The sequence below is a fragment of the Zalophus californianus genome, chromosome 2 (genome assembly GCF_009762305.2).
Source record: "Zalophus californianus isolate mZalCal1 chromosome 2, mZalCal1.pri.v2, whole genome shotgun sequence".
NCBI lineage: Eukaryota > Metazoa > Chordata > Mammalia > Carnivora > Otariidae > Zalophus > Zalophus californianus.
The window spans coordinates 4,818,600-4,844,035 of NC_045596.1; the positions used below are offsets into that span (position 1 = coordinate 4,818,600).

A 25,436-nucleotide genomic window follows, 5' to 3' on the forward strand; every position below is an offset into this window, starting at 1 on the left:
CGGTCTAACCCTTTATAGCAGTTTGCTAATCCCCGCTCTGGATGAAGCTGGGGTGGGGTGCCTTTGCTGCAGAGCAAAAAGAGGGGGGTACCCAGTGTGAAAACTTTCTGAACTCTTGCCACTCTGAGCAAGTAAATGTATGTTGTTACCTGTAGTGTTCTGTGTAGTTACCTTATTGCTTAGTCTGCAGAGAATAATGACTTCGATGTCTGATTTACTTTCACTTATTAAACATGTTCACCATGGGATGATGTCTATAAAATCAGATACTGTTATATTAGATTAGGCCAGGCACCAAGCTCCCTACAATTTAACTCCTCTGCTCTGCACCAAGCCCTGCCCAGAGGGACTGATTACAGCCCAATTTTCATAGGAGGACACTGAGGCACAGACTGCTTTAGTGGTTCATGCTAAGTCACACAACCAGCATGTGGCAGAGCTGGGATTTGAACCCAGGCACTTGGACTCCCGAGCCCACACCCTGACCACTGAGGCGAGAGCTCAGGTGGGAGTGAGAAGTGGCAGCGTGGGGGCCCGATGGGCTCTGCGTGGAAGTCCTGGGCATGGTGGTCAGCCCCAAGCACGGAGAGCGCAGGGCACAACACTCCCCGTGAACGGTGGTAGACCCCGAACCACTGATGAGGAGCCCACCTCCCTGGACCCGAGCTCCCGGACCCCTGCTGGTGAGGACTCCCAACACTGCCCCGTGGGCATGCGCCCCTAGGAGGGGGGATGACTTCCCAATGAGGAGGAAGAGACGATGAATGGGAGGTGCCCTCCCTGGTGAAGGCATGGGGAGTAGACACTCAATAAAGGCAGCCTTCCTCTCTTCCTTCGGCTGGGACCCCCAGAGCTGGACCCCAAGACAAAGATTTGGTGTGAGTGGTGTTTTGGGTGGTGATGCCAGGAAGCATTGGTGGGGGTGGGGGCCAGTGAGTGGAGCACAGGAAGAAAGCCAGGACAGGGTGTCTTGCTGGGCAGGGCCCACCACAATCCATCTATTGGATAAAGGGTTCATATCCAAAGGGTAAGAGGAAGCGGCTTTTAAATTGGAGGTGACTGGTGCGAACACTGGATGGGGTTAGGGCCAGCCCCAAGGGCTTTCTAAACATGCCTCCTGCTGAAAAAAATCCCAGAGTGGCAGGGAGAGCTAGCCCCAGCCCCCGTGGCCGGGCCCCACTCACCCAACAATGTGCGCGCCCCGTGCGCTGCTTGCCTCTGCAGGAAGGCCCGGCACGCCTGGGAGCTCTGGTAAGCCTGCAGCTCACGGATGTAGCGTTGCTTGTCCTCATCCGCCTCATACACATACCTCTGGAAGAAGGAGCACAGTGGTGATTCTCAGACTCTCCTGATCTGGGAGGTGGGGGGGGGGCAGTCTTCTTGTCCAATTTGCCTTGGGTTCTCTAGGAAGGTCCCAAGAAGCTACTACCCAGCTTCTGCTTGCATACCCATGGGATGGGGACCTCACTACCTACCAGCAAGTTCATTCCTTGTTTAAATGATGCTGACCCTACAGAAGGTTTTCTTCCAATCAACAGGAATCTGCCCCTCCCCCATCCCGAGGCTTTCACCATTCTGTCACGTGTGATCTGGTGATTGCCGAGGAAGGTAGCACTATCAGGTCCCTCTCAAGGGACATGCCACTTCTATTCAATCATCACTCATACAAAAGCAGTGCTTTACCCTGTGTAGCATGCTGGGCTGGGTACTGGTGATAAAGAGACAAATCAGAGCCAGCCCCAAGCTACCCCCTCGGCTACTGTTTTCCCTCCATCAGAAACACCCATCTCGGGGCGCCTGGGTGGCTCAGTTGTTAAGCGTCTGCCTTCGGCTCAGGTCATGATCCCAGGGTCCTGGGATCGAGTCCTGCATCGGGCTCCCTGCTCAGCGGGAAGCCTGCTCTCCCTCTCCCACTCTCCCTGCTTCTGTTCCCTCTCTGGCTGTCTCTCTCTGTCAAGTAAATAAATAAAATCTAAAAAAAAAAAAGAAAAGAAATACCCATCTCGCCTTTCCTCCTCTGGGTAAATCCTACTTATCCTACAAGATCCATCATAGAACATTGATTTACCTCCTCCAGAATCTTTTTCTGGTGCCCTCAGGCTGGGCTGTGCCCTCAGACCTCCTGGAGCATGCCAGGCCCTGGTACAGACCTTTGTCCCAGGCAATCCTCACCCTAGATTGTATGCGTCCCCATCAGGGGTCCTGACGCCCTTGACTCTGAGCCCCTGAGGGTGGGGACTTTGACTCATCTCCAGCCACACCAGGCTGGTGTAACCCAGGGACAACAGGGGGACAGCATGGGTGGTGTGGGGGGTGGGGAAAGTTTGTCCTAAGAACACTTGTCGGGTGATGAATATCCACAGTGGTTATTTATTTTAGGCACTTGGTAATTTGAAAGAAATAATCATGTTATTAAGTTAAAACTATTTTAAAGCAGTGGTATGCTGGTCCTCCTAAAGTGTGGAGCCGGCCATCAGATGGCCTCTTTCCTCAGGCTTCTGGACCCTCTTTCCACCTGTCAGGGGGCACACAGCCTCCGCCCCATTCTTACAGGGACCTGAGTCCCATCAAGGGGACAGCTGATGATGGTGTAAGGCAGGGTTTTTAAAACTAGGCTTTGGAGGAGCTCCAAGCATGGCAGCTGGGGCAGGGAGAAGTTGGAGGATTTCTGAGATCATGAAAATAGCTCAGAGATACCCTAAAACCTTGGCTCAGAGACTCTGCCTCTGGATGTCCCACCAGAGATGTGCTAGGCTTTGCCAGCACCCTGCTTATTTGCATAGCAAATTGTAATTGTGTCTCAGCCGCTCAGACTAGAACGTTAGGGGGTTAAGTCACTGTAACAGGTGGGGACCTGCCCTAACCACCCTCACCCAAGTGTAACCACAGTAGTTTTGCTTTGATTGGTTTGACATGTTAACATGCACGTGATGGGGACACTTCCTCCCCTCTTCTGATGTTTCCATTGGCTTAAACCTCCTGGCCTCTCCTATACCGGCAGAAGGAGTGGCTTGTCTGAGTCATAAGCCAGGGCCAGAATCAGAGATGCTCGGTGGAGTCCCGCCTTCTCTCCCCTCCTCTGAGACCCACTGTCTAGCTCTTGGCCATAGTCAGGGGCCTGCCTTGTCCAGGACGGCCAGGGGTTGTCCAGTGCCTGGCCACTGGATCTATTTCCCAAGTGGTTGTAAAGCTGGGTTGTAAGACGAGGGTTGATACTGACACCCCCCCACCCCAAATAAAGACTTCTCTCTAATCATTAATTTGAACGATGGGTTTTCTGTGGCCAACACAAGTTGAAAGTGCAGAGGTTTAAAGACGTTCATCTCAGGGTCATTGCATCTGACCCAAAGAAATGACACTCTGAAGGCAAGAGGCTGCTCTGGGAAAAGTATGGGCTTTGGGGTCAGACCTACTTAGGGGGGTTTGGGAAGGCTTCTCATAGGAGGTGACGTTGGAGCAGGCATGGCTTGACCAGCGTGGCTGACAAGTATAGAAGAGGGGTGGCAGAAGTTGACAGGAGACACATTTGCCGTGCTAAAGGGGCTTTGGCTGTACCCCAAAGTTGGTGTTTCCTCCCCTGCGACCCCAAGAACATGCTGCCGGGGGAGATTACAGGTGCTCTGTGGAAAGGGGGTTCCATGTAGAATTAGTTTGAGAACTGTCTCACCCTAGAGCTGAGACTCAGAGACTTTCATGCCCCCAAAGTGCTTTCCTCCATCTCTCCCTCCATGCCTCCCTCCACGAGAGCATGGGCCTCAACTGAAATATTTTTTAAGTAAACAGAATCTTATTAAATGCTCCCAAAACCTTCTGCAGAGGGAAAAACCTATTTCACAGGACTTACTACAGAATCTCCCAAACTTATTTGACAACTTACCTATGTTTCATGGATTAGTCATTCTGCTTAACCCAGTTTGCTAAATGGTGGGTGCCAAAAGCAAGGGAGAACTGGCAATTGCTTTTAAGGGGTGGGGTGAGAGGCATCTCATACCTGCTTTCCAGAAGGTTCCCTGTGGCTCCTGTGTGAATAGATGAGCTGGGGGGGAACAGCCCCAGATGGAGGCTGTTGGCAGTGGGGGCCACTTTCTCCTCATTCTATGCAGAAAAGTACTTACTTGCTTTTTCTCTTGAGACAGCTGAGCCCACTGAGCCGCCAACATCTTCGTGATTTCCGTAAATGGCAGATCTGGGTGCCTGGCCCTCAGCTGGCTCCTCTGCTCGTTTAAGAAGATCATGTACCTGTGCCGGGAATGGAACAAACAGCAGCTCTGAGCTACCGACTGCAGGGGGCGGGGAGGGGCAGCGGGCCCAGGGGCGCGATTTCCACTTCCTGTTTTTTTTTTTAATAAAAATAAGTAATCATTGGTTTGCCCATAGTTCCAATCTAACCAGTGAATGGAGGTTAATTCAAGAGGGGGAAATACTCAAATGGCTGATTTATCCAGAGACTCATGAAAGACAAAGGAGCCAGAAGAGGCTCCCCAAGGCAGAGGCATGAGGCATGCCAAGAGGGGGCGGCAAGTATGAGCCTCAGTTTCCCCCTCTGTGGAATGGACGTACATAATGCCACCTGTCCACAGGGTTATAGGAGATGCAGAAGAAGGCCTTCACCCTGAGAAACATGGGGATAAAGGGAAAAGAGCAGAAGCTTCCAGAACAGCAGGGTGACCTGCAGAGCAGTGGGGAGTGACTGTCATGGGATCTGTTTTCTGCGGCCCAAGATGCCAGGGGACAAGGGATAAGGTTTCAGGGCACTGAGAGGAGCGTCTTGAGCCTTGATGGAGGTTAACTAGCTCACCCCAGAGCACCCCAGACCCGCTTGGCCCCAAAGCCACCCCCCTCTGGTCTGTGACCCTCATGCAGCTCTTCTGTCCTCCTCCTTTGAGCATCAGAACCTTATTACAGCTTAAAGAACTAACAACCCGCACCCCCTCCCTATGGTGTGTGGCCCCCCCGTTGGAAAACAGATCAAGGCTGAGATGGGGTCATGACCAGGCCCTGCACACATGGCCACTGTATTAGCACACCGTCGGGTAGTCTGCCCCATCTTACCCTGTCATAGGAGCACGGGGAACAGAAATATCCCTCGGGGGTTTCCTTTTCTTGCCTTTGGGCCAGCCCCCTTTCCTCTTCTGAAAGAGAAATAGCAGAGAAAAAAACCTCAAGACTCTCAGTCATGATTTACCATAGTCCCATCACAGTTTACATCAACAATAGCAGGACACTAAAGTGTCCTCTCTGTCCCCATGGTCTCTCACATCCTAGCAACTCTGCAGAGTAGAGATGATCCCCTGAACACGAGGAGACTGAGGCATGGAGATTCGATCACTGCCCCAGTCCCCAGCAGGTGCGGGAGTCGGGACATTCCTTCTCATCCAAGCTGCAGAATGCTCATTGGCATGATCAACAAAACAACCCAAGGTTTAGGTAACTAGTTTCTCAGGGGGAGGGGGCCATACCTCGGCACTGGGGCGGGGGATGGGCAAGAGGCAGAAGGTTAACACCTGAGCTTGACTGGAACCCAGCCCGGTTCACATCTCAGTTCTGCCACTTACCTGCTGTGTGGCCTTGGGCAAATTAGGAACATCCCCACGCCTCAATTTCCCCACTCGTAAAATGGAGATCATGATAGTCCTTTACCTGTGGGCTGTGGTAAGGACTAAATGTGCTAATATTCGCATAGTTCTTAAAACAGGGCCAGGCACACAGGAAGTACTCACTCAGTGCAGGCCGCTATGATTGAACTCTCTCCCACTGAAGCCAGTCTTGGGAGAAAGACCAAGCTGCAGACTTACTCTTCCATTCATTGTGTGTTGGGTCCATTGACACTGCCTAGTCCTAACCCTTGCTATCATCAGGGCTGTGTGCCTGCTCGGAGTCTAGATGACTGAATAGGGCACAGGCCTTGCCCTCAGCAGCTCACAACCCAGTGGTGGAGGCTGACATGGATAGAAATAATTGCAGCAATTCATTACAAGGGGTAGAGGTTACAGAATGACAGCCTGGATGTCCTTGCACTCAGGGCTCAGATTCCAAGTTTTCTAAACCAAACATATGCATGTGCCCAGAATAGTAGAAAGAACTCAGAATGGGTCCTTGTAAACCTCTGTTTCAGCTGTTCAAGCTTTTCTCTTCAAAGCTTCCCCCCAGACATGCCCATTTCAGTCTTCCCAGGGCCAGGGGATACAAAGCTGGCCTGTAGCTCAGCAGGCTGCCTGGGCAGATGTGCTGGGGACTGAAGGACAGAGGTCAGGACAGCAGTTGGCATCAGGGGGCTTAAGGAGCAGGAGGGCAGAGCTCAGGCCAGGAAGAGGCAAAGAGCCAGGGTAGCAAACATGTGTGGTAATGAGATAGTGCCACAGAGTACCTAGCAAGGTGCCAGGCATGCAGTAGGTGCACAATAATGACACTCTCCCTCGCTCCCTTCCAATGCACAGACTATGCTGATCCCTGGCGGCTGAAAGTGAAGGACAATTATTTCAGGACCCTGGACAGCTCCCAGGGCCTGAGGTCGGTGCTGATTTTCCTCTGAGGAACACACCCCCCGCAACAGTGGAGTTCACCAAGGGCTCGCCAACATCCGCGGTCCCGAATGTGAGTCTCACATCCCCCCCGCGAAAGCAAATATTATCCTCATCCCATGCTGCGGGAAGACACTCAGAAGTGTGGTGTGATTGGCCACTGAGTAGCCGTGCCAAGCCGAGAGCCGGGAGCACGCCATGGCTTCTGTTAGAGCTGTACCTCCTGAGAGAGACCCCACAGCTACCTGGGGTCAAGTGGGACGTGGGCCAGCTCACCTCTGCCCTGCCTCCCAGCCAGAGCTGCCCCCTTCTGTCTCCCTGCTCAGCTCCTCTGCTGTAGCACAGAGGGGAAGTTGTTTCCAATTAGAGGAAACATTTCCATGTATTTTATTGTACTTCTCTATCTCCTCGTATTATAAATCAAAAATCAAAATAAATGTGCTTGTTTATCATTTTACTGCTGTCCTTGGCCCTTTGTTTCAGCTTCTTTATTACAAGAAAATCTTTCCTGAGTATTTTCTTAGTTTGCCCACAAACTATAGTCATGGAGACAGGGGCGCTTAGGATAAGCCACTCTGAAGCCCTTTGTTCTTCCACCATTTCTCACACAGGATTTGCACTTAATTGACTCTGCCCTAAATAGATCTGGCCATCAGCACAGGGTGTTACTGCGTGGAGAACATTCCCATCCACTTGAGGACACGCATTAAAAAGGAAAGGCAGTGCAGAACATGGTGAGCAAGACAAGAGTGAAGAAAACAGTGTGGTTGGCAGTGGACAAGAAAGCCCACTTGCAGCAGAACAGAGGGTCGATTTTGCCATTTTGATTGGCAAAATCCAAGGCGGGGGGGAAATCCCTTCCAAGAGGATTCTTGACCAGCACAGACTTTTCATATTCAAATTGCAACAGACGGTGAGTTTTGGATATTTGGTTCAATAGACAGAATTTTCTTTTACAGAGAAAAGCTCGTTTGGGAGTCAGCAGGGTGGAACAGAAGGTACTAGGGGCTGGAGTAACAGACACGCCCCCCCCCCCCCCCCCCGCTCCCCAGCTCTGATACACCATGGTTTGAGAGCTGCGCTTACCCCTGCAGCTCCTACTACAACAGAGAAGGCAGCACTGGGGCCATGAACGAGCATTTGTAAAGGGCTAGCCCAGGACCGGGCACCTAGCGGGGTCTCTGCACATGTGTCTTCTCCTTGCCAGGGAGAGAAGACCTCAAGGACATGCTCATGAACAGGATTCTACAAGGAGACTGAGCAAGCATCAAAGAGAAAAATAGTTTAGTTTATGCAACTTTTCAGGTCCTTCTTTTGGGAACCAGGCCAAAGCTCGGATGATGCTTACTTACAAGCATGCTTAGGAAAAGACTCTTGGCCTCTGTGGATTTTATAGTCAATCCCCAGCAAAGTTTGGGTCCCGGCTAGTTGCACGAGGGAAGTAGGGGCTTAGTTAAAGGGCATGCAGACAATCCCTCCCTACCCCACTGCTGCATCTGAACAGTGAGGACATTTATTTTACAAGATGGTACCTGCATCACACGGTTCTAGATACCATGAGAAAGGTTAAACTGTTAAAACCTGGGTTCCTGCCTTTAGATATCACAGTCCTCTTAAATCAGAATTCTAGTACATTTATTTCTGGAATAAACCAACACTACAAAAGAAGTGCTTTCTTATTTTTTTTTTTAATGGAGGGCTATTAGACACCAGTGGCACCCCCTAGCCTAATCTCTCGTCTCAGGCTTAACCAGCTTTGCAGACTAGATGCCTCAGGGAGAATTGATGATTCTGTGTGGCAATGGAGGGTGGTGGTCAGAGCATGGAGTCAGGAGTAAGACGGTCCAGATGCGAGTCCCAACGTCTCCACAGACTGGCTGTGGAACTTCAAGCACATTACCTAACCTCAGTGCATGGAGATGCCAGGTCTTCCCTCACTGGCTTGTAAGGGTTATATAGGCTAGGACAGGTGCCAGGGCCCGGGAAGCCCGTGGGGTGACTGTTACTGTGATTGAGGTCAGCCCTCTTGTTCTAATCCTGCTCCACTGCCTTCTGCACCTGTTGCCTCCAGAAAGTCCTTAGACCTCCACCCAGAAAGTGGGGCCGGCTTGTTGTGACGGTCACATGAGGGAGATATACACAAGAAAGTGCCACCATGATTGGGATTTAGCTTTGGCTTAAGGGGAGCCAAACCTGAGTTAAGCTCCTCACACATCTCTCTGTGGCTGTGGCAGACACAGCCAGTCATCTCCCCAGTATCCATTCTACCCTTCTTTATTAGGAATTGGACCCTGATTTTTAGCTGGGCACATGGCCACCTGGAGTAAATATGTTTCTCAGCCTCCCTTGCAGCCAGGTGGGGCCGTGTGACTAAGTTCTGGCCAATAAGGACAAACTAAAGTATGGTATGCAACTTCTGGAACATCTTCATAAAAGGAAGGCATCTTTTTCACCTCTTTCTCTCTCATGCTGGCTGGATGCAAACATGAGGGCTGGTGCTCAAGCAGCCGCCCTGGACTATGAAGCAGCATGCTGAGGATAGTGGAGCAATGAGATGGGCAGAGTCTGGGCCCCTGTTGGTTGTGATACCTCCATAGAGCTCCAAACCACTTACCTTTATATGTCATTTACACGAGAAAGAAACAACTTTCGATATTGTCTAAATCACTATGACTTGGGGGAGTTTTCTGTTATGTGAACCTGAGCCTCATCCTAATGCATATAGAGGGTTATTTTATTTTTGTGTTTCTAAGCAGACCTGGTCGTCTCTCACTTGAACTATTACAATAACAAGGGAAAGAGAAAAAAAACAATCATTGTGTACCTATTATGGAACAGACCTTTTGGTAGGTGACAGTTATTTAGACTTCAGAATGGATTGGGCTATCTCCACGTGAGAACTGCTTGCCTCACCCCAGAATGTTCACCAGTGACCCAAAGTTTCCTGGAGCGGCTGGGCTCAGGAGCCAGACTCTCTGAGCTTAAATCCTGCCCTGCCATTTACCGTGTGACCCTGGGCAAGTTTCTTGATTTCTCTGTGCCTTAATTTATCCTCATTGAAAAGCGGGGGTAAAAATACCAACCTTGCAGGGTTGAGAGGGTTCAGAGACAAGGCACAGGAGTTCCTGGCCCAGAGCTCAGAACACAGGAAACATTAAACATGCAGCTGGCAACAATGCTGGCCCAGCACATGAGCCCTCCATGCCTGGCCTGGGTCTTGCACTTGCCTTTGGCTCCTCTGTGTCCTGCTCCTTTGGGTCACGCTGGTTGGCCAGCACAATGTGCTGCATGGGCAGAGATGTGGGGTCCCGGCAGTGGGTGCGGATCACGGAGCATCCTGGGGGCAGGCCACCCGTCTCATCTGGAGGTGGGAGAAGGGGGTCTGCAGGTGCTGAAACAGGAAGAAATGGCCCCATGAGGTCCGAGGTACTGAAATCACTGCCACCCCCTGGGTCCGTCTGGCACAGTCACTCTGTAATGTGACACGTGCACTTTCAGATGCTCACAAGTGACAGCGAACTCCGGAAACCGGAGGTGGCGGTCACTTTTCTGGGGCACAAACAGTAGCTACACAGAGGAGGTGGTGCATAGAAACAAGGCAGGCTCCAGAGAGCTGGCATAGCCTTTTAAACCATTTTAAGCATTGAAAAATGGTTAAATGTAAAAAAAAAATCCGTTTATAAAACCAAATATCCAAAATCCACCATCTGTTGCAATTTAATCTTTTTAACCATTTAACCATTGTTAAAAGTGTGGGCTCTAGACCCAGACCGGCTGGGCTCAGACCCCAGCTCCCAAGGGGATGAGCTTCACGTCATTAGCCACACGCTTCAACCACAGGGACTACAGGCCCCGCTGCACATGTTGGGGTGGAATTCATGCCCTATTACACCACAGGTATCGACCGGATGCCTGCCGTAGGCTGGGCATGCACATTATCAGTGCACACAATAGACAGAAATCCAGTTCTCCCGGAGCTGACATTCTGGGGAGTGGGGATTAGACTAAAACTTGTAAAGTACAGCACAGGGCACTTAGGAGGCTCTTATTCTGGTGGCATTTTAAATCGGTGCGTTAGCAGAAATCTATCCCTCGGGAATGTCGACTGTGGCCAAGTTATGCCCTGATCCCATTTTACAGATGGGAGGGAAGTAGGAATGGGACGGGGCATCGCTCGGGTCTAGTAGGGGCATGCGCGGACGCCCTATGCACACGTGTGGGCCAGTGTGTGGGTGGGGAAACCGAGGTACAGGGAAGCAGAGTGACTGTCCAGAAAAACCCAGGGAGGAAAGGCCAAGTGGAATCTTGAACCCACGTCTCCTGGCTGCCAGCCCAGTGTTCTGTCCTCCCGCACCTGTGTCCCAGCTGTGGCTCCCCATGCTGAGGAGAAGGTTATAGCTCTCAAGGTATGTCCCCAAGTGCGACCCCCTTAGTATCCTGTCTTAATTAACACGATGGAGGAAATGGCCCCTGCCGAACTGTTCCAGGCACCAACTCGTCCGAGAGTGAAGAAAGGCAGGAAGGAATCACTGACTTCCTCTCAGCTTCCAAGGAAGAGGAAATGTGGCAAATAGTGATGACCAAACCCAGAGTTCCAGAACTTTCCTGGCCTGTCCCCATTTCTGTAGCCACATGGCCAAGGTCTTGTAATCATTCACTGTTCTATTTGTTTTGTTTTGATTTAGACAGTATTTTTGAGTCATAACTCATGGGTATGGCTTAGAATTCAAAGGGGTATCAATGGGGTAATGGTAAAAGCTAGAGCTAGCTCGCCCCTTCCTCATCCTGCAGCACCCAACTCCCTCCCTGTTAGGGCGCACTCTTAGGGGGCATGTCACATGCCCTTCCGGAGCTAGTCTGTGCATTTACACACACTTCATCCCCCTGCACAGTGGCCAACTAGTTGCACTGAACTTAATTTGCTTTTTTTGTTGACTATGCTTTGGAGCTCCTTCTGCTGGCCATTTAGAGCCACCACATTTTTTGGGAAGGCTGCATCGTATTCTCAGTGTGGACGGGCCACTGTGCATTTAGCAGCCCCTGGTAACAGATGCAGGTTATCCCTGGTCTTTGCACACATGGCATCACCTGCATGTGGTGGGGGCTCTCTAGGAACTGGGTTGCGGGGTCAAAGGGCATGTGTGGTCCAGAAAGACCAGATAGACCCTGGCTGGCATATTCCCTTCCATGGGGCTGGACCCATCTCACACCTGCCGACAGTGTAAGACTCACCTTCCTCCCGGGGATCCCTGCCTCTGGGCCCAGAGATGACAGTCCCACCACCCCCCTCTCTGCTCACATCCCTCTAGGGCCCCCTTGACTTCGGCATGAAGTCCAGGGCCCCTGGCCTGGCATTTGAGGCTCCAGGGGCCTGGGCCTTCATGCTCCTCCAGCCCCACATTCACCCAACTGATATAAAGGACACTGAAAGGTAGAGTCAACACGGAGGATCAATAGACCTTTTACGTGTATTATGCTGTTTAATCTTCAGCATGGCTCATCATCATGGGGACATCCACGGTGGAGAAGGAAGTTCAGGGAGGTCAGTTGACCTTCCTGACTGTCCACAGCAGGGTAAGGGCAGATGGGACCTTCCATTTTGGACTGCCTATCCTTTCCACCTCCCTAGCCACCTTGCCAACAAACAGAAATCCTATCCCATTCAGTACCACCTGACTTCAGACACCCTCACCCTGCTGGGCCCAGCCCCAAATGTCCCCTGCCTTGGCCCCTTTCCAAAGGCCCAGCACAGCGGCAACAGAGAGGAGCCCATTTGGGAGTCAGCCGTAGGATGATTTATTCATTCCCGGGATAGACATATTACCAGGGTTGGACAGAGTGCCAGGCCCCAGGCAGAGGCTGCAGAAACAGCAGTGGACCACAACACAGACTACACAGAGCTCTTGGTTAACACTGGTCTTAGTTCCCTGGAGGACAAAAGCCACGGTGATTGTTCTCTCTTTGATTATGAGTAAATGGAAGCTCAGGAATGCTCTATGATGGTCTAATGATCTCCAATCCAGAGATAGGCTGTACCTACCCTGGAGCCCTGGCTCCCACTGGCTGCAGTGTGCAGTGGTCACACCTATAAGTAAGCTAGAATGTCCAGCTCTGCCACCTACCAGCCATGTCATTGCTCGGTGCCTCAGTTTTCCCACCTGTAAGATGGGAAGGGGCCAGTGAAGATTGAGGCTGTTGTTACAGGGCCTGGCACCCAGGAAGCAGGCAATAGCCAAGAGCCAATAGCTCTTATTCTAAGTCAAAGTTGTCTTTGGAACATGAGAATACCTTCTGGGCGTTCCACTTTAGGCTCGAATGCCACTTGCCCTCCAGGGCCAGAAACACATTAGCCGGGAGCAAATTAAGCCATTTTCACTTAATTGTCCTATGAGGTTAGGAAACGGGATTTTCTGCAAAGGGGAAGGCTCTTGACAAAACCCGAACCTTTCCAGCATCAATTTCAACATCTGCGCGCTTGGCAAGAAGCTCTGGCACCCACAGAACTGGGTTCCAATCGTGTTATGCCCTCAAGACCCACGGGGCCGAGATCAGGTTACTGAACGCCTTGCGTTTGTCACTGTGGAGATGTGACAATGCCTGCCCCCAGGTCGCTGGGGGCATTACATGGGACAGGTGAGCACAGGTTTGCTGAGCCAGAGCTGGAGCCCGGCCAAGGGCCCCACGACGCAACTGCTCTCAACACCAGGGTCATCCGCTGATTGCGCGCGCCCGTGTGCCCCAAGCAGCGCCCGGGACCCTGTGTGGCGGCCTGGAAAGCAGGCCAGCTCCGGAGCCCGGGCCTCACCCGCTTCGGCACTGGCCGCCGCGGACAGCACCGCAGCCGGGCGGCGGGAAGTCCGGGCGGTCACCTGTGCCCCGGGACGCGCGGGGAGAGGACCGGGAGGGGCGCAGGCCGGGTCACGTTACAGGGCCTGGGCCCGCCAGGCGTGGGCGCCCGAGCCGCGGGGCTGGCTGCACCGGAGCGCGCCCACCCCGTCCCGGGGACGACCTCCGCACTCCCGGGCAGCGGGGCGCGCGCGACGGGGAGGGGCGCAAGTTCAGCCACTGACCCGCAGCCTGGCCGCTGTCCCGCTGCATGTCGCCCGCCCGCCCGGGCCGCCGCCCCGCGCCCGAGGCTCCGGTTCAGAGCCCCCGGTGCGCCCGCCCGGCGCCCCTCCGCTCCGCCCCGCCGCTGCGGGTCCCCGGGGCGCGGGCTCTGTCCGCTGGGAACCGCGTCGCGCTGCCAGGGGCCTGGGCTGGTGCGCGGGGCCAGAGTCCCAGCCGCGCAGGGTGCCCGGAGCTCCGGGCTTTCCGGGCAGCCGGGGACTGGGCGGGGCCAGGAGGGGCGGGGCGGGGGCGGGGCGGAGGGCCGGGCGAGCCTCTCCCAGCGCCCCCGCTTCTGGCTGAGCCTGTCACTGCGCCCGCACCGCAGTTATATAAGTGCGCCCAGTTGACGGGGAAGAGCCAATCAGCGACGGCTCATCTTTGAATGATGTATTTTAATATTTCCAAATCACACCAGAATACACAACGCATTATCACTATGGCGAAATTAGAAAATTCAGAGCAGTCCCTCTCCTGGAAGCTAGCGCTTCAAAGCCAACCACCTGTTAACCCATTGGTGCCTCCCTTACATTAAACATGTTTTTTTTTCAAAATAAAATTTCTAAACATATAAAAATACCCACAAGCTCCAACTCTCCTTCCAGTGGCAACACTTCCAAGATCTTCTGGTCTGTGGCAGGTGACAGGAAGGCCGTCAGGGGCTTCATGCACTCTCTGGGTAATTTTAAGGTTGCCTATGGGACGGCACAGCCCCTAGAGCCAGACGGTCTGGGTTCATCAACCTACCTCTGCTGGGTGACCTTTGGACTGCTTACTTCATCTCTCTGGGCCTCAATCTCTTCATTGGTTAAATGGGGACAGTAATACTGCTTATTATTAGGCACAGTTGTGGGATCAAAGAGTTAGAGCTCCTAAAGCACAACGGAGGCACTCAGTAAATATGTCAGTTATTATTTCTGAGGTCTTCTGCAAATGTCAAGGGTAATGAGCAATAGTTATGTAACAATAGATTTTGGTTTTTTCCTACTCCGCAAAGTTCCCAACTCCATTTCCATGTTTTCTTTTTAACCAACCAAGGGCTTCCACAAATAAGTCAGGAAAGCTCTCTGTTCCTCAGTTTCTTCCTCTATAGAATAGAGGTAGTATTAATAGCATCACAGGGATGTTTGAGGATTCTATGAAATGCTGTAAGGGTGCATGTATATAGGTTTGCTATTAATCGATACTGCTGATAACTGGCTAGCCATCTAAAAAGGGAATAGATTCCAATCTAATAAATAGAAAAGGAAACTCTAGATGGATTAAAGACCTAAATTAATAAGGCAAACAATAAAAACCACACAAGAAAACTTTGGCATCCCAATAGCATGCTCAGATAAGAAGCTCTCAACAGCAATACCTTGTCAGATGAAAATACTGAGATGGGGGATTATTCATACTTAAAATGCCTTGCTGAACTCACAAGAAAATCAGGGGAAATACCCAAGGACCACACGCTTCCCCACAAAAGGAGGAATAATCAGCCCAAACCAGAGTATGAACCCAGAAGTCTGGCTTCCACTGGGTACAACCACCTGGGACAGACAGGAGCTTCAGGTTTGAGGAACTCGGGCGGGTGCCATGGACCAATGAACAAATCTGCCCATATCGGCTGCCTCTGGTGGAAAAACCGAAGATGATATAAATAAACAGTCTCTCCCGTGTACGTGTAGCCAGAAGACTGCTCCCATGTATGTCTGAGGATCCAGTCTGTACTGTCCGGCAGGGAAAATCTCACCCATCAAGCTAAATTAGAATAGCTACAGGTTAGTAGCGCCCCCTGGAGCCTAGAAGAAGCCAATGCAAACTGATGAATCACTAAATTCTACCTCTGAAACTAGTCATACAGTATATGTTAATTTGAATTTAAATAAAAAATTTAAAAAAGAAGCAAATGTAAATGCTCTCTGGAGAACAGTATCTTCAATCCAGGCCTATCATTTTGTACAGTAGATGAACCCATAATAAAAATGAAAAGACCAGTGAAGGTGACTTCATACCTATGAGAATGTGTAAACTTAAAAGACAGAGCATAGCAGGTTGTGGCGAGGATGTGGGCTCGACACATTGCTGCTGGGGATGCAGAATGGTGGTACCACTTTAGAAAGCAGTTGTCCGTTCTTAAAATTTCAACATACATTTCCACACGATCTGGCCATTACATTCCTAGGTATGTGTCCCAAAGAGATGAGGGCATATGTCCACACAAAGGCTTCTACACAAGTGTTTACAACAGCTTTATTTGTAATAGCCTCGAACTGGAAACATTCCAAATGGCATTAACAAGTGACGGGAGAAACGACCTGCAGTCCTCCCATGTAATGGGGGGCTCCTGAGCAATAAAGCCATACTCCTGGCACATGCAACAACCTGGATGAAGCTCAAAATAACTATGCTTCGGTTCAGAGCCCCCAGTGCGCCCAAGTCCAGAAGGATGCCAGGGACCAGGGCTGGGTGTGGGGGAGGGGGAAGGGGTCACCAAGAGGCTCTGGGAAACTTTCAGTGGGACGGATGCATTCACTATCTTGACGGTACTCATGGTTCCACAGGTGTATACATGTGTCAAAGCTTCTCTGCATTCTATGTATATGAAGTTTATTCTAGACTGATTTTACCTCAATTAAGTTGTTACAAAAACATAATTGACAGTTTTAAGCAAAAGTAATTATACTGCACTTTAGAATTTGTAAGAAATAGCACAAAGTAAAGGCTGTGTGAGGGAGTCTATGTTATTGGAGTGAGACCATGATAAAGATGCACATTATAAGGACGCCTGGGTGGCTCAGTCATTTAAGCGTCCGCCTTTGGCTCAGGTCATGATCCCAGCGTCCTGGGATCAAGTCCCACACCGGGCTCCTTGCTCAGCAGGGAGTCTGCTTGTCCCTCTGCCTGCCGCTCCCCCTGCTTGTGCTCTCTCTCCCTCTCTGACAAATAAAATCCTTAATAAGAAAAGATGCACATTATAAATTCTAGGACAACCAGTAAAAGAATAGTGGGATAGCTGTTAATAGAAGATATAAAATGGGATGCTAAAAAGACTTAATTCGAAATAAGAAAGGGAAAAAAGAAACACGAATAAAGAACTGGTAAGGGAAATGAAAAGCAAGTACTAAAGTGGCAGACTTCAGCCGGACCCTGTGAACAATTACACTCAGGGTGAATGGACTCCCCACACCGTGGAAGAGGCAGAGACTATCAGACTGGGTACATAGAAGGACCCGATGAGGTGCTGGCTGCAAGGAACTCTCTTTAAATATGAGGGAAAAGAGGCTGACAGGAGAAGGGTGGGAAAACAGACCATGGAAGACCCAAGGATAACGGGTTTCACAGGGCTATGTGAATATCAGACAAAACAGACCTTGCGCCAAGGAATAGTGCCAGAGATGTGTCACAGTGGCAAAGGGCCAATTCATGAAGAAGCCATGACAATCTTAAATACGTACATCTGTATTAATAAAGCTTCAGGATACACGAAACAAAACTGGCAGAACCGAAAGGAGAAACAGACAAGTTTGTAATTATGGTTGCAGATTTTTTGACATCATTGACTCTCTCAGTGATTGTTAGAAAAAGAAGATAAAAGTCAATAGGTATATGAGGAGATCTGGAAAGCCCCATCAATGACCCTGACCTGGTTGACATTATGGGATCCTCTCCCCAATAATAGCAGAAATTGCATCTTTTCACGTGTGAAAGGAAAATTCACCAAGATAGACCATGTGCCAGGCAATAAAACACATCCCAAATTGAAAACAACCCAAACCATACAGAACCATGTTCTTTGATGGCAGAAATGTTAAATTATAATTTAGTAACAATGAGATGTCAGAAAATCTCCCAATTATTGGGAAATTAAGTAACACATTTCTAATTAATACATCAAAGAAGAAATCAAGGGATTGATTGGAGACAGAATATTTAAAACTGAATGAAAATACATATTGTGTCTATAAAATGGGTGATGTTTACTTTACAGGGTTAAAAAAAAAAAACCGGAGGCTAGAACTGCAATACTGAACAGATACCTTGTAACCTGGGAGAGCAGTGATGGAGGTCAAACCATTTATTGTTTGAGGCAATGGCTGAGATTTTTTTTAAAAAAGATTTCATTTATTTATTTATTTTTAGAGAGAGAGAAAGAGAGAGTGTGTGCACGTGGAGGGGCAGAGGGAGAGAAAGAGAGAATCTCTAGCAGACTCCATGCTAAGCCCAATGAGGAACTCTACATGAGCTTGTTCCTACGACCCTGAGATCACGACCTGAGCCAAAACCAAGAGTCGGAAGCTTAACCGACTGAGCCACCCAGGCACCTCTGATGGCTGAGATATTAATTAAAACTTTGTAAAATAAATACTGTAAAATTTCTAGGTTAAGCCCTGAAAACATGGAAATAAACTATATAACTTTCAAACAGAGGAAAATGGAATAAGAGCAAAAGCTCAAACAATCCAAAAGAAGAACAAAAAATGGAGAAAAAGGAGAAGTAAAGAAAAGCAAGACAAGTAAAAAATACAAAATCAGATGGGTAGAAATAGCTCCAAAGATACCGGTTGGTAGTCACAGGCTGCACAGACAAACAAGCCAGTGGGCTGGGTCAGAGAGTGTCATGTGGGCAACAGTACAAAACCCACCATACGCTCTTTGCTTGGGATGCACCTGAAGTGTGAGGAAGACTGGGGGAAGGGTTGAAAGTCAAGGGATGGATGAGAGTGTACTAAGTAACAGAAAGCCGCAGGAGCTTTAATATTGGATAAAATAACCTTCAGATCAAGTCCTCATGGAGGTGGGGGGCGCCCGGGTGGCACAGTCAGCTGAGTCTCTGGCTCGGTTTCGGCTCAGGCTCAGGTCGTGATCTCTGGTTATGAGATCGAGCCCTGTGTTTGGCTCCACGCTCATTGCGGAGTCTGCTTCAGACTCTCTCTCCCTCTCTCTCTAACATGAATAAATAAATCTTTTAAAAATCATTAGCATAAAGAAGATTGCTACCAGATAATAAATCCACCAGCAAGAGACCACAATTCTAGAACGCATGTGTTTCCTATGAGGCGAAGACAGAGCACCAGAAGGAGGAGCTGAGGAATCGGCATCTCAGGGGGGCATCTCGACATGCCTCTTGCCAAGGTTCTGTTTGTTGTGATAAAATATGCATAACATAAAGTTTGCCATCTTTTTTTAAAGGATTTTATTTATTTATTTGAGACAGAGAGAGAGCATGCAGGAGCAGGTGAAGGGCAGAGGGAAGAGCAGACTCCCCGCTGAGTGGGGATCCGGACGTGGGGCTCGATCCTGGGACTCTGGGATCATGACCTGAGCTGAAGGCAGCCGCTTAACCGACTGAGCCACCCAGGTACCCCTAAAGTTTACCATCTTAACCACGTAAAATGTACAGTTTGGTGGCATGAAGCACGTGCACACTGTTGTGCAACCATCACCAGTATGTGTTTCCAGAGCTTTCTTCCCAAATGGAAACGGTCCGCATGAAACGTTAACTTCCCATTTTCCACTCTCCCCAGCCCCTGGCACCCACCCACCACCCTACCTTCTGTCTCTGTGAGTCTGACTGCTCTAGGACCTCCCTCACAGACGTGGAACCATACCGTGTCCTCTCAGGAGTGGCTTATCTCACTCAGCATGTGGTGACATGTGTCTGGATTTCCTTCCTCACTAAGAGTGAATAGTGTTCCTCTGTGTGTGTGTGTGTGTGTGTGTGTGTGTGTGTATCATGTATAATTCATCCATTCCTCTACTGATGGACACCTGGGCTGCTTGCACCACTTGGCTGCCGTAGCTAATGCTGCTGTGGATATGAGCGCACGACTTTCTGTTCAAGCCCCTGATCTCACTTCTTTCGGGTGTGGACTCAAAAGTGTTATCACCGCATCCTGCGGTGATTCTCGGTTTCATTTTTTGAGGAATCCCCACATCATTTTCCACAGTGGCCGCACCATTTTATTATATTTGTGCCAACAGTGCACAAGTGTTCTAATTTCTCCACACTCTCGCCGACACTTGTTATTTTTTTTGGACAGCAGCCGTCTTAATGAGCGTGAAGTGTTGATATACCTCTTAATAAATTATAGGCCAAATTGCAAAAAAAAAAAAAAAAGCTGGTAAGGATAGAGAAGACTTGAACAACACAACTAATTGGCTTTATTTATTTAAATTTTTAAAAAAGATTTTATTTATTTGAGAGAGAGAGTGCATGTGCAAGCAGGGGGAGGGTCGGAGAGAGAGGGAGAAGCAGGCTCCCAGCTGAACAGGGAGCCCGACTCAGGGCTTGATCCCAGGACCCCGGGATCATGCCCTGAGCCAAAGGCAGATGCCTCACAGACTGAGCCACCCAGGCGCCCCCTAATTAGCTTTATTTAATGAATGTAAACAGAATATTCCACCTATCATATAAAGAACAGTTATAGTTTTAATAAAGATACCACTTATGGCAGCAAAATAAAATGAGAAATACATCTGCGGACAGATAGGCAAGACCTTTACACAACTCTCTATCGAAAGATGTTTAACAAGACCTATGTGAATAGAGGGATTCATCAGTGGGAGGACTGGATAGAAGGCGTCATATCCCTCCAAATTGTTTGATAGATTTAATGCAGTTCTGATCAAAATCCCAATAAGGTTCTTTGCAAAATGCGCCTTTCTAATTTCAAAGTGTATATGGAAGAGCAAAGGGCTGAGGGAGGGCTTGCTTGGGCAAATATCGAGACTCACTATAATGCTGACATGGTTATGACAACGTGACCCTGACACCGAGACAGACAAATAGACCAAGGAACAGAATAAGCAGACCATGAATGCCTGGACACCTGATGTATGTCACAGTCCATACTGTTGCTCCCTGTGAGAAAGGATGGGGTTTCTAATAAGCAATGCTTGGACAACTGGCTATTCCCAGGAGGGGAAAAAATGAAACAGGACCTCTTGCTCTCACATACATAAAGCTCAACTCCAGGGGCATTAGTCTCAAAACCAAAAAGTAAAACTTGAAAACACTTGGAAGGGAATGTGAGAGAAACTTCTTAAGGACTCTAGATAGGGAGGAATTTCTTAAAACACAAAAAAGTACAAATCATAAAGGAAAATATTAAAAATGTGGATTATGTTAAAATTAATATTTCTACTCACCCAAGGGAAACATAATAGAAAATGGCAAGTCCTTACCCAAAAGGAGGTATGTGCAAAAACATATGCCCAACAAGACATTAATAGCTGGAAAATATAAAGAATCCCTGAAAAACAATAAGAAAAAGACAACCCCCCGCCACCAAAATGGGCAGGATACATGAAAAGGCATGTTCATGGAGAGAAAGTATGAAAAGCCAAAAACAGACAAAGAGCCTCTGTTAGAGAAATTCACAATTGAATTGCTCCGAGACACCAACCAGTTCACTCTCCCAGGGCCGGAAATAACCTAACATCCAGCTAAGACTGTAGGTTGGCAAAGATGCAGAGGATCTGGATTTCTTAGAGGCGGTTGGTTGGATGCTAAATTGGCACAAACATTTTGGACAACTATTTGGTAGTGTCTTGTAAAGATGGAGATGTCCCCGCCCCATGCTCTAGCACTTCCCATCCTATGGTGTCAACTCTAGAACCCTGGTTCTCAACCAAGGGTGATTTTGCCTTCTCGGGGGACATTTGGCACTGTCTGGAGACATTTCATTGTCACGTCTAGGAGGAGGGTACTAAGGGCATCTAGCAGGTGGAGGTCAGGAACAACCACCTCTACAAAGGATTATCCTACTTCCGCTGTTGAGAAACCCTGATGGAGAAACCTCTTGTCTGTGTGCATCGGAAGATACGGATGCAAATGTCCATGGTTGTGCTGTTTAAATTAAAAAAAAAAAAAAATTGCCAGAAAGTCTATTCCCAGTTCAGCCACACGTATCAAAATGGATGAATTTTTAAAAACTCAGTGTGAAGTAAAAAGGCAAATGTGGGAGAATATATATAGGTATGATACCGTGCATAGGAAATTAGGAAAAAGATAAACACGCACAGAAAAATCTTGAAGTAATGAATCTGATGGCAAGTTCTTTGTAAAAATTACTCGAGGGCATCCTGTCCTCCGTCCAGCCCCTGTCCTCTAAACGGCCCCTAACATTTCTTACTATGTGAGGGGACTATGATCACCTGGAGCTCTCTGAGGTCCCTAATGGGGTTATTGTGTAGGTATAATTTCACTGGGTTTTTTTTTTTTTTTGTGTGTGTGTGTGTGCCTTTTTCTTTTTTTTTTTTTTAGGCAGTATAAAAATGCAACTGACATTTTTGGAAACCCCCTTCCTGGGCTTTGGAAAATACATATGTTATATATATTACTTGGCATTCTTGAAATATTTTCTACTAAAAATATTTTTTAATAATTGGAAATTTCTCTATTTAAATGTATTTTATAAGGTCACATTTGCTAGCCAGATCACAGGGAATAAACATGCATAGCAGCTGTCTGAGTTTTCTTGTACTTACAGGAAAATCTAGGCTACATGTACTGTCTAGGTGCCATGGAGACCATCTAACCAAGAATGAGACTCAGAAGCTATATTAAAAAGAAAAAGAAAGTGACAGCTCTGTCTACACATTTGACTACACAACAAGGTTGTTGTGTAGCAAAAGATGCCAGGAGCAAAATCAAGAGGGGAAAGCAAGATCTGGAAAAAGTGCTTGAACCCTAAGAACGAGCAGACAGGTGTGTCCATTGAGAACACTTAAAAATGGACAAAAGAAAGCAGACTCATAAATACAGAGAACAATCCTAAAGAGAAATATGATTTTATACATACAGTTTCCAGAGGGGAGGGAGTGAGCCGATGGGAGAAACAGGGGAAGAGCAGTGAGAGGTACAAGCTTCCAGTTATAAAATAAATGAGTTGCAAGGATGGAAAATACAGCACAGGGAACATAGTCAGTAATCCTGTGATACCGTTGAATGGAGATTACGCTCGCTGTGGCAGGCACCGACTAATGTATAGAACTGCCAAATCGCTAGGTTATACACTGGACACTAATAGGACATGGTATGTCAACTATACTTCAATAAATTAAAAAAAAAAAAAACTGGACACAACCCCTCCCGCCCAACAAACGGACGAAAGAAAAAGCCCCAACTACAAATGGACAAAGAGTATGAAGACAATTTTCAAAAGAGCATGTCTAAAGGCACATATCTATTCACATTCTCCTCAGTTCCCCAGGAGGCAGGGAGATGCATACTAAAATCACAAGGGCATATCACTTCGCACCCAAAAGGGCGGCAACATCCTCAGTGCCGAGGCATCGGCTGATGATGAGGAATTCGTGCACTGGGGCAGAAGGGTGACATGTCACAGAGTCCTGGGAAGGTAATCTGTCAGCATCGATTAAAATAAAAGTTTATGCCTTCAAACCAGCAATGCCCCTCCTGGGAATTCATCTGTGGAAATAAAAATACTGATACTGGCCAGGATATTTGCCGCCCATGGTTCTTAGCTGGCGGGGGCTAAGGGGATGTCCACATCGTGGGGTGTCATCAGCCTTTCAAAGAACAAAGCTAGTTCCCTCTGGATGCTGGCGGGGATTTCAGCAGGTGTTGGCGAGCGTGAAGAGTAAGAAGCAAATAAATGGGATTACATGATGGATTCATTTTGTAAAACAATGACCCCCAAAGCCCTGTATGGGTGTGTGTATATAGTATAGACTTCCATATGTCTAGAGAGAAAAATGTGAACCAAAACAAGTGAGTCTGTTATCATGGGCTACCTGATGGGGGATGTGAAATGGGAATGGGAAGGGGGAAGCATCCATAATAAAATATTGTGTTTCGATTATGCCCATTCATGTAAATGACCACGGAGCCCTGGTCACCCTGATGCTCGTGGGGGTCACCCTGGTGCGGCGAGATTCAAGGTCACCTTCTTTATATCTGCCTATACCGTCTGAATTCTGTACAATAAGCATGTATTATTCATAGAACCAGAAATAGCCCATAGAAAGCTGCTTTCATTGCGAGGGGGAGGGGAGAAGAAAGAGCGAGTCCTGGTGTGGGGACCCTGCGTCCCAGGAGGCCGGACTCTCCTGCAGGGACAGTGATGGAGAACTTGGGCCCTCTGCCTGCCTCCCACCCCTCATGGCTGCTCCCCCTTGTTTCTGGGGGAAAATCTACAGGCCCTCGGTGCCCATCCCCCTGCCCCAGTGACAGCCCTGTCCCACACGGGAGCCTGGGGCAGCTAGCTACCTTTACGGTCATCACTGTCTTTAGAAACCCTTTGTATTGAGATTATCGGACACTCACATGCAGTTGTAAGCAATAATCCAGGACCAGTATACCCTTCACCTGGTTTCCCCCAAAGGTAACACCTTGCAAACCTATAGTATTAATGTCACAAACCAGGCAACTAACATCGATACGATCCACCCACCTTATTCGGATTTCCGTGGCTTTACCTGAACTTTTGTGTGTGTGTGTGCACTTAGTTCCACGCAATCTTATCACGCGAGCAGACTGCTGTGTGCACCACCCCAGGCAGGACACAGACCCGCTCCGCACGAGGACCCCTCCTGCTACCCTTTACAGCCACAGCCGCCTCCCTCCCCTTCCCCAACTCCTGGTAGCATGCATCAGTCCTCTCTTTCTAGAATTCTGCCATTTTGATAAAGTTCTATAAATGGAATCAGGCAGGTGTTTAATGCATCGTAATTCCCACCATCATCCTTTAGGATCTGAAAGTGGACTGATGACAGTGTGGGCTTGGGGCCAGAGACCTGGCTGGAGTTTCCAGATCCTTTTGTCTGAGTCTCCATTATCTCATCCAGAACATGAGAATACAGCGCTTGCAGGGATGGAGGGCAGTAGGCTTTTCTGCTATGAATACCAGCAGTGTTCACCCACTGTGCACATTAATGGCCCAGCTGCTTTAGGTGGGTCACAACTGTGGTCTGCTTTAACAGCCTAGCCTGCCTGTGAAGTATGTTCTATTCTTCCCAGCACTCAGATGGTGATGGTGGGAGCAAACGGTGGAACCAGGACTCACAACCCAGGGTGGCCGGTGGCACGGTTCCTATTGGACAGGGAGGAGCCCAAGGCTCAGAGCACTGAGGGGACTTGTCCCAGGGACACAGCTAATTTGTGGCCAAGCCCGCAGCAGAGCCTGGGCCTCCCCACCCCTCCCCCAGCACTGGTTCATCTGTGCCCCTCGGCCTCAGGGGGACACCCGGAGCCTTCTCAAGCGTCTCCTCAGCAGCAGGGGGCTTTTCTGCTACTTAGGAGATGTGGAGTACCTCGGTGGTGTCTGTCACTGTGGGAGCCCGGCAGGCTGGAGTCAGTCCCCACTCAGCCACTCACCAGCTGAGAACCTGAGGTAAATTGTTGAACCTGTACATTTCTCAGTGTCTAAGGCTAAGGAGGGATTAAAATGAATCAATTCATATGGAGCTCAGACAGTGCCTGGCACACAGTCTGTGATCAGTAAATGTGAGTCGTTATTAACCATGTGATGGTTTCTTTATCCCCAGAGCTAGGCTGACAGTGCCCTGCCTGGCTCTGGGGATGGAGAGTGCGGTGCACTCTTGGGCAAGTTACCTAACCTCTCTGTACCTAGGGCGGTTGTGTAGATTAAATAGGTTGATGCTCACAGAATGCCTGCATCAGTACCTGTCAGACCGAGCTTGACCAGCTCGTTATTACTACCCCTCCCCCAGCACAGCCCACCACCCGGAAGGCTAGTCTTACAAGTTAGATCAGTTTCCATCACCTGGTCGGGAGTGGGGGTGCTACCTGACCTGTCCTCCTGGGACCACAGCTCAAACTGTCCTCGTTCTGACCTT

At 49.0% G+C, this 25,436-nt stretch overlaps 1 protein-coding gene across 4 annotated transcripts in view; it reads right to left on the reverse strand.

Annotated features, from left to right (window-relative positions):
* The window catches only part of LOC113924624 (high mobility group protein 20A-like), a 43,198-nt gene that overhangs the window by 13,774 nt on the left and 3,988 nt on the right, over positions 1-25,436 (reverse strand). For 3 of the 4 annotated variants that reach the window (XR_003520736.1, XM_027598646.1, XM_027598645.1), the window contains exons 1-5: positions 13,592-13,812; positions 9,749-9,912; positions 5,053-5,132; positions 4,116-4,239; positions 1,185-1,311 (exon numbers count right to left, since the gene is read on the reverse strand). Coding sequence is in view for 3 of the 4 variants with exons in the window: in XM_027598646.1 (XP_027454447.1) it covers positions 1,185-1,311; positions 4,116-4,239; positions 5,053-5,132; positions 9,749-9,912; positions 13,592-13,619 (523 nt within the window). In the remaining variant the exon portion in view is untranslated. Of the gene's footprint in view, positions 1-1,184; positions 1,312-4,115; positions 4,240-5,052; positions 5,133-9,748; positions 9,913-13,591; positions 13,813-25,436 lie in introns of those variants that run through there. The other variant, XM_027598647.1, reaches the window with a different exon arrangement.